Source organism: Leuresthes tenuis, unplaced genomic scaffold, assembly GCF_036924035.1.
Source record: "Leuresthes tenuis unplaced genomic scaffold, fLeuTen1.0.hap1 SCAF_14, whole genome shotgun sequence".
NCBI lineage: Eukaryota > Metazoa > Chordata > Actinopteri > Atheriniformes > Atherinopsidae > Leuresthes > Leuresthes tenuis.
In genome coordinates, this window is record NW_027325368.1 from 13,947,133 (window position 1) to 13,960,972 (window position 13,840).

The window sequence follows — 13,840 nt, forward strand, 5'->3', positions numbered from 1 at the left end:
TTTATAATTTTATTAAGTCTGTATGTGGATATGGATTACAACTGCGTGTTGGACCTGGTGTCATGATACATTAGTCATTAATTTCTACAATTTGATTGCATGTTGGCTATGTGGGTGTGTGATTAGCACTTATAAATGCAAAGTAGCACAAAAAAGGTGAGTACACCTGTGACCACTGCAACAAACAGGATTAGACTTGGATTCTTGACTTAGAGCTATGTCCGTGTAGGTTATAGAGGCTTTTAAAACAAACTATGAACAACACAGATTTATTCATTATGACAACTATCACAAACAAGCATCAGTCACATTGCCAGCGTTATACAGTGGGAATCCTTCCATCAAAGAGACGTCTCTGCAAATTTGTGTCCAATTTGAGTCATGCATGTCCAAAAGGATCATGCAGATATTGAGACTGACCATAGGTGAATTTTGTTTTGTGAATAGTGATTGTATTGATTGTCACTTTACTTGTTTACATTCATAATGTATTTCTCACAACCCATGTTTTTCATTATTGTCAGTGTTCTCACTCCAAATATATAAATCAGTCACGTCTCAAAGTTCCCAGAAAAAGTTTAAAAAAACATTGGCAGTCCCAATGGTTCCCATTACTTTTATACACATTAAGAAGCCCTTCTCTACAAAATGCTTCACTTGAAAGGACACTGTAGTTCTCTAATCAAACAGAACTGGTACTCAACATACATTCATTGACTCAAGTGTTTTAAACACATGCAAATCAAAAGAATTAAGGCAAGATTTTAATTAGTAAGGAAAGGACTCCTCTGATGAGTGTGACGCCTGGAGGAGCTTTTGAAACAGGATCCAATCCAGGACAAGAATTCCTCATGATACTGAGTAACGGTTTCAAATGATTTTGGTTGCTCATCAATATTCAAGTGTGTATAGTGTTCAGATTTACATTTCAGTGTAAAAAGGGAAAGCCTAGTGGCCATATTTACTATTGTAAATAAAACTCCATGCCTGCATAATTGCCAACTTTTGCTTGTGGTGAGTTTTTGCTTTCAAAAGAAACCAGGAAGATACCTCTCTCTGCTATGAAATCACTCTTGAGGTTTAGTTTGTGACTGGACATGCAAGAGGATACTCTCTGGCAAAAGTGAGGAGCAATGTCAGCAATTCATCTTCATCTTATTGCAGAACAGCGTGTCTTTAAATCCAAATTGAGACAGCAAAATATCAAAAATACTCTCCTCCTGTAATTTATGGTATCACAGGAAGGGTCACGTTACAGTAACACTGATGTGCAGTTGTTTGCAGTATGCATCATAATATCCTCACAGCACCTCCTCATGTTGAAATTCTAGAAGAAAGCGACTGCCACCTTCATGCCCGTCCTAAATTGAGAAGGTGAAGTATCCAGAGCAAAGGTTGACTGCCAACAAACTTTTGTGCTTGCAGCACAACAACTTAGTTTCGTCAAAAAATGCCCTTCAGGTTTAGCATGTGTTAGAGAGTTATGTGAGCATGAATATAAGTAAATATTTTTCTGCTCATACTGACAGCAATCGTAGGTTACTGCTTTTTGCTTACATGATTTTTTTTTTTTATCTGTGGTTTTGGGAGAGTAATACAACAAACTGAAAGAAAGAAAGAAATAAAGACAGAAAGAAAGAATGCCTTCAGTCTCCCGTTGACCTTCCCTGTGCTTGACAGGGAACAGAAACTATTGTGTTGGCCTAAACAAGCGTGAATAAACTTTCTGAAAAATATTAACACATGACTTATATTGTCACAGCAAGGTCACTGACATGTTCACTGAATGCATCATTGAGTTGGGTCTCACAAAATCTTATAGTTACTGATTAATTACTGATCTGAAAACTGATCTTAATCCATTAAGAATTAGTGCAACTTGTGCACATGCCTATGAAAATGTCGGCTGTAGAGAATACATCAAGTTTTATATAGGACCGACCCTGCACATGCACAATGATTTACAGTACACTAAACAAATAATTAGGTCAGGTAACTCGGTCATCAGCCAACCCTGCACCACGACTCATATCTTTGAGATGGAATTTCAAAGCCTTGAGATGTTGCTGTGTTTGTTGTTTTTTGGAACTCGTCATAGTTTTATGTGATGCTCTCTTTTGGAAAGTCAAGTTAATGTTACTCCACGTATTAAAAAGGACAAGTTCAACCTCCTGTGCTGCTGTCATGATTTGGAATTCCCCAAAAGAATGCATATCTTTGGGCTGTGAGAGGAAACCAGGAGAAAACATGCAAACGTCCTGGGAAACATGCATATGCAGCATAATAAACCAGCAAACACATTTAACAATCAAATGAAACAAAGCCAGGATAATGAGTGTGAATGTGAATGATGAAAAATTACATATCATCAAAGTGACTCGAATATATTGAAAAGAGACTGATATAATTTATTCTGTGACCTCAGTTTCATAAAGGTATAGAGGCAAAATTCTCCAAAACAAATTACCATAATCCAGATAATCAAGGGGGAAGGGAATTTTATAACAACGTTACAGAGGTCTCTGTGTTCACTCAACAATGACACTTAATGTTTGATCACTGTGAAGATAACAAGTTTAGATTTCCATTTATCCCAATTAGGCAATGCTTCTTTCTGGAGGCTTATCATGGTAACGATGAAGGAGATCATTGTATCTTTTTTGGAAACGTGCAAGCACTGGTGTTCCTGGGTCAGACAAAAATAGAAATTTGGGATTTTATTTGGCTCTTGCATACAAGTTAAGTTATGGTTTATGATCCTGAAAGGTCTCACACATCCAATAAAACCCCAAATCTTGGCTGTATTCCAAAAGATTGGCAAACCAGGTTTTTGTTCAGGTTAAACCTTAAAGCCTACCTGTTGCACAATAGCAAGAGTCCTGTCTTGTTTGAACAATGAGGTGACTTTCAAAAGGACTGAGCTAAACTCTCTTGATTCCCCTACTTCGTGAATTAGTTCTTGTCATCACGTTCAAATTGTGCATTACATATATTTAGGTAGAGGAGCAAAATCATAATCTAAAAACACATTGTAAAATAGTCTAATTTCGTTGAATAGGTTTCAGACATGTGCACAAACAAACAAAAAAAAACTTAATGCATGTAGTGACTTGACTTGTCATTTAGTTTGATATCTTTCAGATGTTTATGCTTTTTATATATCACTGCCCTGTTGTTGAAAGATTAACATGCATATGGCATTTTGTATGAATGCTATGAAACTGCATGATGTATATGAGATAACAAAAGAGGTAAGCTTTGTGTGAAAACATTCAATCTATGAATTTAGGAACGTTCAATCAAGAATGTCACAAATTGTACTTGAAGACCTGATTTAATCTATCTCTCACAGATATGTTGTATATCTTGTGATATTACAACAATTGTGCTACAATTTGTTTACTATAATTGTCTAATTGCTTTTGGATGATCATGTCTTAGTAATTGTTTAGCATTGTTTTTATCTGGTTAAGTTGAAAAGGTCTTTAAGTTTTTAAAGCTACACAATTTCATCTGAACATGTGGTTCTGTTCTTTCTAGTATAAGTGCTTGTAACTACTGTGCCTTTTCCAACATGTTTTTAAAGCTCTGATATGACAAAGACGTTGAGCCTGATTGAAAACATTGTGTTGCTATCGCACTTGCACTGTAAGCATTCTCTTGACTCCTCCCCCTTAACAGACACTTTAATTCCTGTTAGAGGATGCTTGGGTAGTAACCCAATAAAGCTGCTGGATGCGGTCCCAGGGCACAATGTGTGGCTCATGTTCATCCGACAGACGTCCTCTCTGCTCCACTCCTGCGCTCACACAGCCCGCTGCTCTTCTGTAAGTACTGCAGGTCACGACCATTACAACATATGAAGTAGATGTGATGAGGGGAGAGGTATCTCTGCTGGTTCAATAAATCACCAGGACTTATGAATGACAACATATCACACACAACGGGGACAGAGAGAGACAGAACACGTGGTTTTATTTGGTAAGTTTGAGCTTTTCATGAAATCATTATTGCAAGCCTATTCTAAAAGATATTTGCAAGACTTTCTAAATTGAATTCAAACTTTTCTCTTCTCAGTAACTCATGAATATTTTATCTTGCAAATCATGCAGTTTAGCATTATTAATCTAAAGTTGTAGATTCTTACCATATCCAGATTTGTGTTCAATACTGGCATCGATTAACTGTTGGATGCTTTGACATGTGCGTATGATAATTTGCCCTCATACACAATGTTTAAAGAGTGCTCTGTATGGCATTTTATCATGGAAAGTCACTGGCTTAAATCCCTAGTGGAGTTATTAATGTTTTGCCCAGAGGCAGCTGTTCTGATAAGGTTCAGTACATTCCCAGCCACACGCTCACCCCAGGAATACACAAGTAGGCTAATCATTTCTCTCATTATTCTTTTTGCCAGGAGGGTCCTGTCCTGGTGTAACTGTCAGAGCATAATGGTGGCTTTTAAAGGGATCTGGACCAAGGACTTCTGGAGAGCTGTGTCTGGAGAATACTTGGCAACTCTCATTTTTGTCCTCCTTGGCTTGGGCTCCACTATCAACTGGTCTGCTGGGGAGGAGAAGCCTCCCCCAGCAGACCTGGTCCTCATCTCACTGTGCTTTGGCCTCAGCATTGCCACTATGGTGCAGTGTTTTGGCCACATCAGTGGTGGACACATCAACCCAGCCGTCACTGCAGCTATGGTGGTAACAAGAAAGCTGAGCCTGGCAAAAGCTGCGTTCTATGTGGTGGCTCAGTGCCTGGGAGCTATTACCGGAGCTGGGATTCTCTACTTAGTCACACCTGCTGCTGTTAGAGGATCCCTCGGTGTGACTACGGTAACAACTTAACCCTTTTCATTTTTAATTGCATTTATAAGTGAAAGATGCATTTTCACATTGTTAATGGAGAAAATCTTCTGTTTTCAAGGTAAACTCCAACATCTCAGTTGGACATGCCCTTGTTGTTGAGCTCCTCATCACATTTGAACTGGTCTTCAGTGTCTTTGCCACCTGTGATCCCAAACGCACAGACCTCAGTGGCTCTGCAAGCCTGGCTATTGGCTTTGCTGTAACTATAGGTCATTTATTTGCAGTAAGTAAATTCCACTATGTTGCTTAAATGCAGACAGCTATTACATCACAATGTGAATACAATAGAACTGTTTCAGTCTCCTCCAGCAGTGAAACGCAGATTTAAAGATTAATCAGAAGATCGTATTATACCCTGCATTCAAGAACTGCAGAACAAGATTGGTTCAAAGAGCAAACATCTGTAGTTGAAAGAGAAGAGGTGCTTAAAGCATGTATTCCTCAATGTGTTATATTGTACTCTTCTCAGTGATTCACACTCACTTGTACAGATCTTTATTGGAGGTTTGCCATCGCATGGCAACCGATCTCCGGGGGCTTCCTGAACCCTGAGGTGCCAATGAATGCACAAGGAAATAGATGTTATCTCTCACACTGCTCCACTGAGCTCTGCCTGGATCTGTTTTCAAATGTATACTTAAGATATATATATATATATATATATATATATATACAGCTTTTATAGGATATATTCTACCAAGTCAGAATGAGTCAAATAAAAAAGGTTATACCTAATGTGCATGCCTGATCTCAAGGACAGCTATGATGTTTCATCCTTAAGACCAAAAAAAATTCAATTATTTGTCTTTCAGATTCCTTACACGGGAGCCAGCATGAATCCTGCTCGTTCCTTCGGGCCTGCAATGGTTACACTTAACTTTGAGAACCACTGGGTAAGAGATACTACCCTAATAGATGATTTAACTTTTATTTAATACAATTGTGGACCATTATCAGTGTAACAAGTAATTTTTATGCTGACAAAACCATAAATTGACCAAATGCTCATCTAAATCTTCATGATGAGATGCTGGGAAAAAAGGTATAAAAGAGCATTAGCTTTTTCTTTGTATCTAGGCAATTATTTTCAGTGGGATATTTGCAGACTGCATGGTGTCATGTTGTGTGTGTGTGTGTGTCTGTGTAAACATGTTTTTCTCTATTCATAAGCTCTATAAACATGGAACTCACTACACTTGTGGGGTTCAACGTGTTTTATAGGGATCAAATGGTAGGCCCCACGTGTTTAAAGGGATTTTTGAAGGTCAGGCAATGAGGTCAGTGATTTAGGCACCCATCTGTCAAGGTTAGGGTTAGAGTAAGTGGCTTGGAAATGCATAATGCCAATGCTAAAACTAAAATCTTCCCCTGTTGATAAAAGTTCAATTCAGCTTAACATGGGATCATTTATGTGTTTTTGTTTTTCTTAATTTTTAAAAAAGAAAAATTGAGAAAATATCTAATATTCAATCATGTTTATAAGATACAAAGTATTCTGATTTGATTTTTTCCCCACTGTTTCTTGTTTTAATTAGGTTTTTGAGTTAAATGAACTCTTGGCTGAATGTATTCAGCTCATTTATTCAGTTCACAAGTTAAATGCTGAGCATCTATATGTCCAATGTGTTGAAGTAGCCTCTCTTGTTGACACATGCCTAATAATGCAGCTACTACAGGCACTGATTAACCAGCCGGCAAATTAAGATGTTTCCCTTCCTGTTAATTGTAGGTATACTGGCTGGGTCCCATTCTGGGAGGCATTTTGGCTGCCGGTTTGTATGAGTACCTGTACTGTCCTGACCCTGACATAAAGAAGATCCTGAAACAAGTGTTTAAGAAGGACCCATCAGCGAAATACAAGGAGGTGGAAACTGACGACCTTGCCATCAAGCCAGGCTCTATCCATAACATTGATCAGGAGAAAGCAGAAAAAAAAGACCCTCTCCAGGACTCGACAGGAGAAGTTCTGTCCTCTGTATGACTATCACGTGCACTGGAAATGGAGACCAATTTGTAAAGGAGAATGGCAATCAAACTTTGGAGTATCCACCTAGAGCCTGTCACCCTCTAAAGGCTTTGCCCTCAAAGCAGAAAATTATTTCTGTGAATGACACAACACAGCTGTATTATTATCAGTGTCATACAGTTAATATTACATTATGGCTCAATCCCACAAACACCTGCAATCTGTTGAAATCCTTCCTGAGGACCCTTCTGAGTGATTTTATAGCAGTGTTGCTATGCGTTATACATTGCATGCTGCAAAATGACAGCCTGCAAAAAAACTGTGTTAAGGACATAGTGCTGGGTCAACCAATTATGTGGGGTCATCATGTTGAATTGGAGAAGTGAGGAAGAAAATGCAGCCTTGTTATTTTTGGATTAGTGTCACATTCAGTCTGTCTTTTACATATGTAATAAAAGGAGAGGTTTTACTTGTGATCATTAAGCACATTACAGAACCCAAGCAATGTAAAACAGCTCTGACAAGATCTATTAACAAATTCATATCACAGTGCTCTCTATTTTCAGTGCATTAATCAGGGAAACAACTTTTTCTTTTTCTTTGTTTTTTATAAAAATCCACCACCACTCATATAATGAATTTGTAATTTGGTTTGATAATAATTGTGCACTTAGCTATTTCTTTTTTTACTGTAGCTATAGATATTTTTTATAACACATATTATTTCTCTGTGCTATCTGCTGTGAACCATACTTAGGTAATTAATTTATTATAGAATATTTGGTTGATCTGCATTGTTGATTTCATGTTGTGCTCAAAAACTGAAAGCTTGACTAGATGTAAAATATATGAGTTTGTTATAATAAAGTTTCTTTCTAATCAGTTCCAAAGTTTTCATAGATCATTTGCAAACATGCTAACAAAAGCGTTGAAATGTCTAAAAAAAAACAATCTGGAGACCATTTTTTTCATCATATGGTGATTGTTGTGCTGCACATTACATGACCATAATGCATTTGCTCGGATAGAAATAATGTAAAATTCAGAAACTGATTTAAATAGTTTTCACTCACATGGACCAACTTGCTTTCACACAGTCACAGCCTCAATGCAGTTTATAAATGGGACAATAGCCTCACCTAATGGCCAAACTGTGAGTCGCCTACTTTTCAATAGTGCTCCATTCACTTTTGTCCAGAGGAGGGCAGCCACGAGCCTTCAATGGGCAGGTTATACTGCAGGCCTGGGTAGACATATGTCAGTTTTATTCATAAGTCTGAGCTGCATTTCATTTGAAATTTGTCCAGACCATTAATTCAGAGCTACACAGGAGGATTAAGTGTTGCATTGCTTCATAACAAAGACCCAGCAGTCAAATAGTAGCATAAGCAAGTTAATCGTGAAGTACTTTTTTTGGTCACTTTGTATTCAAACCGCTTCTACACATTTGTGCAAGTAGTTTTGGAAATTGCTGGAATATTTTCACACATCCTGTGTTGATTAAATTGAGTGCCAATGCTTTTCTGTGCATAAGATTATACTATTTGAGTGCTGCTGCAGCACCATCCTTTACCTGCATACACGTTACCTTACAGCTTCAGTTGCTTGATGCCAGCATCCTCTCAGCTCCTCTTAATCATCTTTATAGTCCAGATAAATTAGTGCATAAATCTGATGTTTCTTGCACTGAGGATTTATTCCTTGGACAGACGATGAAGACTGGGACCACTCAGATTAGATGTATTAGTTTCTGCTCCTCTACAGAGTACAAGTAGGACACATGGGGATAGCAGTCCGTGTTGCATTAGAAACATGGTTTCCTTATTAATCTAATTTTGTACTTACTATACATAACTTCTGCTGGTATGCAGAACAAGACATCTGGGAAATTTCATAGTTTTTGCATGAAATGTTATCCAACAAATCATGAGACTGCATCAAACAAATTCCAAAAGGTTGTTGCAGACAACTCATCTGGGAAAAGCGAATGAAAAGTCGCAGCAAATATCGTACCAGCAATTTTTCTGTCATCTCTTTGTTGATGTCTTGAATGGCTTATTGGGAAGATGTTGAACAGAAACATCATAATGCATGAAAAGCCCTCATTGCTGTTGCCTCCCCTCACATCTACATTCATCGGAAAAAACAACAATAACTGAACGATGGTAATATTGTTATAACTGGAGATTCACTTGCACATCACATTGATGCCAGCAAAGTATACATAATAATTATCTAAATGAGAACAGGCAGATTTATGCAAGCTGAAAACTCAAATTCTGAATTTTCTGCATGCAACAGAAAGGGCAAAAAGATAAAACACACACCTTAAAGATCATTAGCAATTAATATTTGGGGATTCATGAGGAAAAACAGTGTTAAACACTTGTTTAATAATTCATACTATAAACAAGAAAGTCTCCCACTTCCTTAATAATTTAGACGTAAGCTAATGTTGATTTATTCAGGAAGGTCTCTGCCACCAGCACTGCCTGGAGTGCCCAAATTTGAATTAAAGTAGGACAGTAGCAGGCGAGTCTGTAATAACATTTGTATAATTTTATTATTGCTCTGGGCTCAGTTCATTTCCTCCTCCAGTAGCTGCGTGAAATTGTTTGATTCTGGAAACTGCCTTGAGTCTGCGGCTCTGGGGTTGGAGGGTGGTACAGGAACAGGAAGGCATGCGACACTCTCCGTCTGATGCTGTCAGACACATAAACACACGACTCCATGTACACATACACACATGCACAGAGAGAGAGAGAGAGAGATAAATAACTTTGTTATTCTGGGTTTTGTAATACTGTTACATTGGCTCACTTAATAACTCAAGCTGTCTTGAGAATATGATTGATATTCTCACTCACCTTGTCACTTATGATGAATATTTTACCGCATTTATGCGAGATGGCTAGAAAGAGGGATAACTCATTCATTATGTTATCAGATTAGAAAAATGTGGGTGTGTTTTTGGCCTTTTTCAGCATGATGATACAGTCAGGTCAAGCGAGAATGTCTCTTTGCAAAGAGTTAGTAAAGAAGCTGCTCTGACAGCATTCCAGCTTTTTTTTTTTCCAGTTTTACTACAAACAAATGCTTAATTCTGTTTGGTTCATGATGAAAAATTAAACTCCATAATCATTTGGGGGTGGGGTTTACTAAGCTTTCAAGTCTTGTGTCATTTCCAGTTTGTGGGATACCATATTGTGATTTTGTTTACCAGTAATGGGACTATCATTTCCAAAATGGTAATTTAGAAAACTTTGATTACTCTAACACAAACAATCAAGTTTGGGAGGTATTAGCTCATGTAACACACACCTGAGACCCCGATGGCTTTGACACAGGAAGGGAGGGTGGAGAAGTTCTGATTGGTTTCCTCGAGGCTCTGCTTCCAACTTCCAACCCGCACACATTCCCTCACTCCTCCTCTTCCACCCCCTTCAATTCCTTTATGCAGAGCAGCCCAAACTGCAGTTTGATGAAACACATTTGTTTGACTTAACTCTTGCCTCACCATCATGGCTAAATCTCACAGGCCTGTCGGTGTAATGTGGCCCAAGAGCAATTGGGTTAATGAGAGGATATATGTACAAGTGTGGGACTTGACCTGAGGAGCTGTTTTCCATTTGGGTTTGGTCTGCTCATGTTATTAGGGAAACCTTTATTATTGTTGCCCTCTAGTGGGAACCATATAATAGGATTACATTTTATTAGAGCCTCCTAGCATTACCCAAGCAGCCCCCTCCTCTTGTCTCTGTTCCCCACATCGTTGTGTCACTGACTCCTGTGTCCACTGTGGGTGGGATAGGTGAATTTAGGGCTCAAAGAGAAGCCAACAAGTGGGAAAACAAGTGAACTCAACAGATAACAGATCGTGAAGCTTGTCGATGTTAAATCTTGATTTCTGAAACATTTCAATCAGCAGAGCAGACTTTGTCATTTCTTAAGTGTGATGATCCTGGTGTAACAATAAGGCAAAGCCATGAGCATGAACATACAAATACATAGTTCAGAGTTTGCACAATGGTCATTTTTGGTAAAGAGCATGCACAAAGAAATAACTATTGTACAGAGGCCAGCATCTTGTCTTTACTGCTACTAATCAAATATTGGAGCTCTGTCACTGTCACAGAATTACCATCATTACTGTTTAGCCCTCCAAGGCCATGATTGTATGACTTGGACAACACTATAGCAACAGAGACATTCTTGAAAGCTAAATTTTGTTGTGCCAAAGATAACATTTGATTAACAGTTCTGGCCTAAAACTGTACAAACTTGTGGGGCAGACTGAGTCAGGATCTCCACCCGACTCTCTTACATAACTACAGGGCCATTAGAAGGGTGTGGTTGGTATAACAGCAGTTTTAACAAAGTGTGAGCATTAACCAACAAGTCTCCTTGTTCACACTTTTCTGCTAAGGTCAATGAGTAATGGTTATTCACAAGTTCAAGAATTTACTTTGAAGAGCTACTAGAAGTGGCTTGATGTCAGCTTTTCCCCTCTATACTGTCTGGGTGTGTCTGGGGCAATGGTGAACATCTGTCTCCATTATATTTTAGATGTGTGCATCCCCTCCCCATTGTTGGAATCAAGTTTAAATGCTAATCTGTTTGCACGAAGGCAGGGGTCCTCTTTTCTACATTATTTATTTCTGTGGTTTAATGTAAAAGATTCTTAAAGCACCCATCTTAAAATGATTAATCTGCTCCAACTGGCCAGGTTATTAAAGAAAAAGAGGCATAACAGAGGTGCAACAGAAAAGAAATAAAGGCTTTGAATAACAATTTGAAGGTGAGTGAAAAAATGTTACACTAATTTCAAAAATGATAAATACATGATAACTGAATAGCATTAAATCTCAGTTTTAGGCCAAGAATACGCTTGAATGGCTACCTCGTATATCCAGTGTTTGTGATGGAGGTGACCTGTAGAGGCAGTGTTGAGACAAATGCTATATCTGAAGGGACTACAGAATGGTGTGATAGTTAGCACCATCACCTTCCAGCAAGAGGATTCCAGGTTCAAATACCAGCAGGGGTCTTTCTGTGTGGAGTTTGCATGTTCTCCTCATGTATGCATGGGCTCTCTCTAGGTACTCCAGCTTCCTCCCACCCCAAAAAAACATGCATGTTAGGTTAATTGGTGACGCAGAATTGTCCCTAGGTGTGAGTGTGAGTGCTCTGCCACTGGGGAGCATGGGCCAGTGTATTTCTAGTGCCGGTCCCAAGCCTGTCAGGAAGTAATCTGGAAGCATCTGGTGTAAAACATGTGCCAAATCAATGATGTGAGATCAACTTGCTGTGGCAACCCCTGATTAAGGGAGAGGCCAAAAGAAGAAGAAGAAATTCTATATTTGAAGCCACAACTGACACTTCCTGCCAGGAATTCTGCAGTAAGTGGCTTAGTACACCAGCAAGTATGTGAATCATTCTGCTGACAATGGAGCTGGTTCTCAACATGTACAGAAAAATAAAAAGCAAGCAGTTTGCTGGCCTCAGTAACAATGATACTAATACGTCTTTATTGAGTAAAAGTATTATGTTTTTATTGACCCCACAAAGGTTTCTTTGCACAAGTCAGTAGAGGCACGCACAAACCATTCTGTAATTCCATGTACTATTAAACAATGATACCTTAGTCCGTGTCATTTAATCTTACCAGAGTGCTATCAAGGAAGTTTATTCAGAGCTTTAATGACAGAGAGGGCCAAACTTTGGCCAAAGTGAGCTCTCTCCGAACTTAAGGATGGAAATCTGTCTCGTGATGCGAATGATAAGGGGTAGGTGTTATAGTCAAAAGCTGACATAAGACACAATTAGCCAACAGTCACATTAGATCAAATCAAGTTGTGACTGGAAACTCCTTAAATATGTTTACTCGGGATTTTTGCGTTTTATTTAAAAGGAAGAATGTTTTATATCCTCTTTCAAAAGTTAGTCCCACTGTAAGTTTTGACTGAAAAGTATTAACAGCCACACTTCTAATCATACCAAGCCTTTTTTTCTTTGGGACATTTCTGTGGTCAGTTTCTCAAAATTCCAGCAAGCAGAATGAGTTTTCCAGACCTCCTTTTTTCTTTCCTCTGTGTGAGCATTTATGACCTTATGATGTCATTCAGATTAGACTGTTTCTGTTTGAGGCAAACTTACATCTGCAACTAATCTGGATAATTTGCCCACCAAAATACAATTCAGCTAGCTGCTGCTTGCCTATTGTGGCTGCAGTAAGTTAGGTCTAATCCAAGTTAAACACAACCTTTTCAGAGTGACACTAAAATTACGAGTTTCTTGGTATGCAATAGCACACTGCATTCAGTAACCTTCACTTGTTTGTTTCAACAACATCTGACGCATATTTTGAATACTTAAGTGAGCACATTGCATTAGAAATGGTTTCCATTTGTGTAGAAAATGGATAACGTATGGGATTTTAAGGCCTCGGGTGTTTTTGGTCAGACTAATGGCATAAAAATGTGCATGTATCCCCAACAGTTGAAGCTTGCATTGTGCACCAGCCTGCAAGCTCAGGGGCAAATAACTTCGTAACACTTTAATCCTGTGTTCGTTTTCCCGTGGGACATACTGATCAAAACCTGGAAAGTTTAATGAGTGGATCGGATGGAATAACTGGCCTGTCATCAAAAACAATCTTGTTTGTCATCTGTGCAAAATGCAATGGGAAGGGAACTCTTTTGATGAAGAGGATTGGAAAATGCTTTTGTTTGCTTCCACCCATCAGTCTCTGATCTCTTGTTGAAGAATTCTTACTGCGCTGTTGCTTTAAAGTGGATTTAGTTTTCTCCCTGGATGAACATTAAAATACACAGTCTGCGTGCAAATGTTTGTGTCATGTGGATGTTTTCTCCATCTTTTTCACCCTGCCTCTCATGTTGGGTAATGTTACAATAGTATCCCTAGATTGATTTGCTTTCATTGTTGCTGTTAAAAAACAGAGAAAGTAAAATAAGAAAAGAAAAGTTTATTCCACTCAACAGTAGGG

At 38.5% G+C, this 13,840-nt stretch overlaps 1 protein-coding gene across 2 annotated transcripts; it reads left to right on the forward strand.

Annotated features, from left to right (window-relative positions):
* Nucleotides 1-3,723: 3,723 nt before the first annotated feature.
* On the forward strand, nt 3,724-7,608 carry aqp4 (aquaporin 4). 2 transcript variants are annotated; one of them, XM_072363767.1, is made up of 5 exons: nt 3,724-3,827; nt 4,418-4,835; nt 4,927-5,091; nt 5,681-5,761; nt 6,598-7,608. In XM_072363767.1, the coding sequence occupies exons 1-5, from the start codon at nt 3,736-3,738 to the stop codon at nt 6,847-6,849; spliced, it is 1,008 nt and encodes a 335-aa protein (XP_072219868.1). In that variant the 5' UTR covers nt 3,724-3,735; the 3' UTR covers nt 6,850-7,608. The 2 variants fall into 2 exon arrangements, with proteins under 2 accessions (XP_072219868.1, XP_072219869.1); XM_072363768.1 differs by having other exon boundaries at nt 3,768-3,981.
* The last annotated feature ends 6,232 nt before the right edge of the window (nt 7,609-13,840 follow it).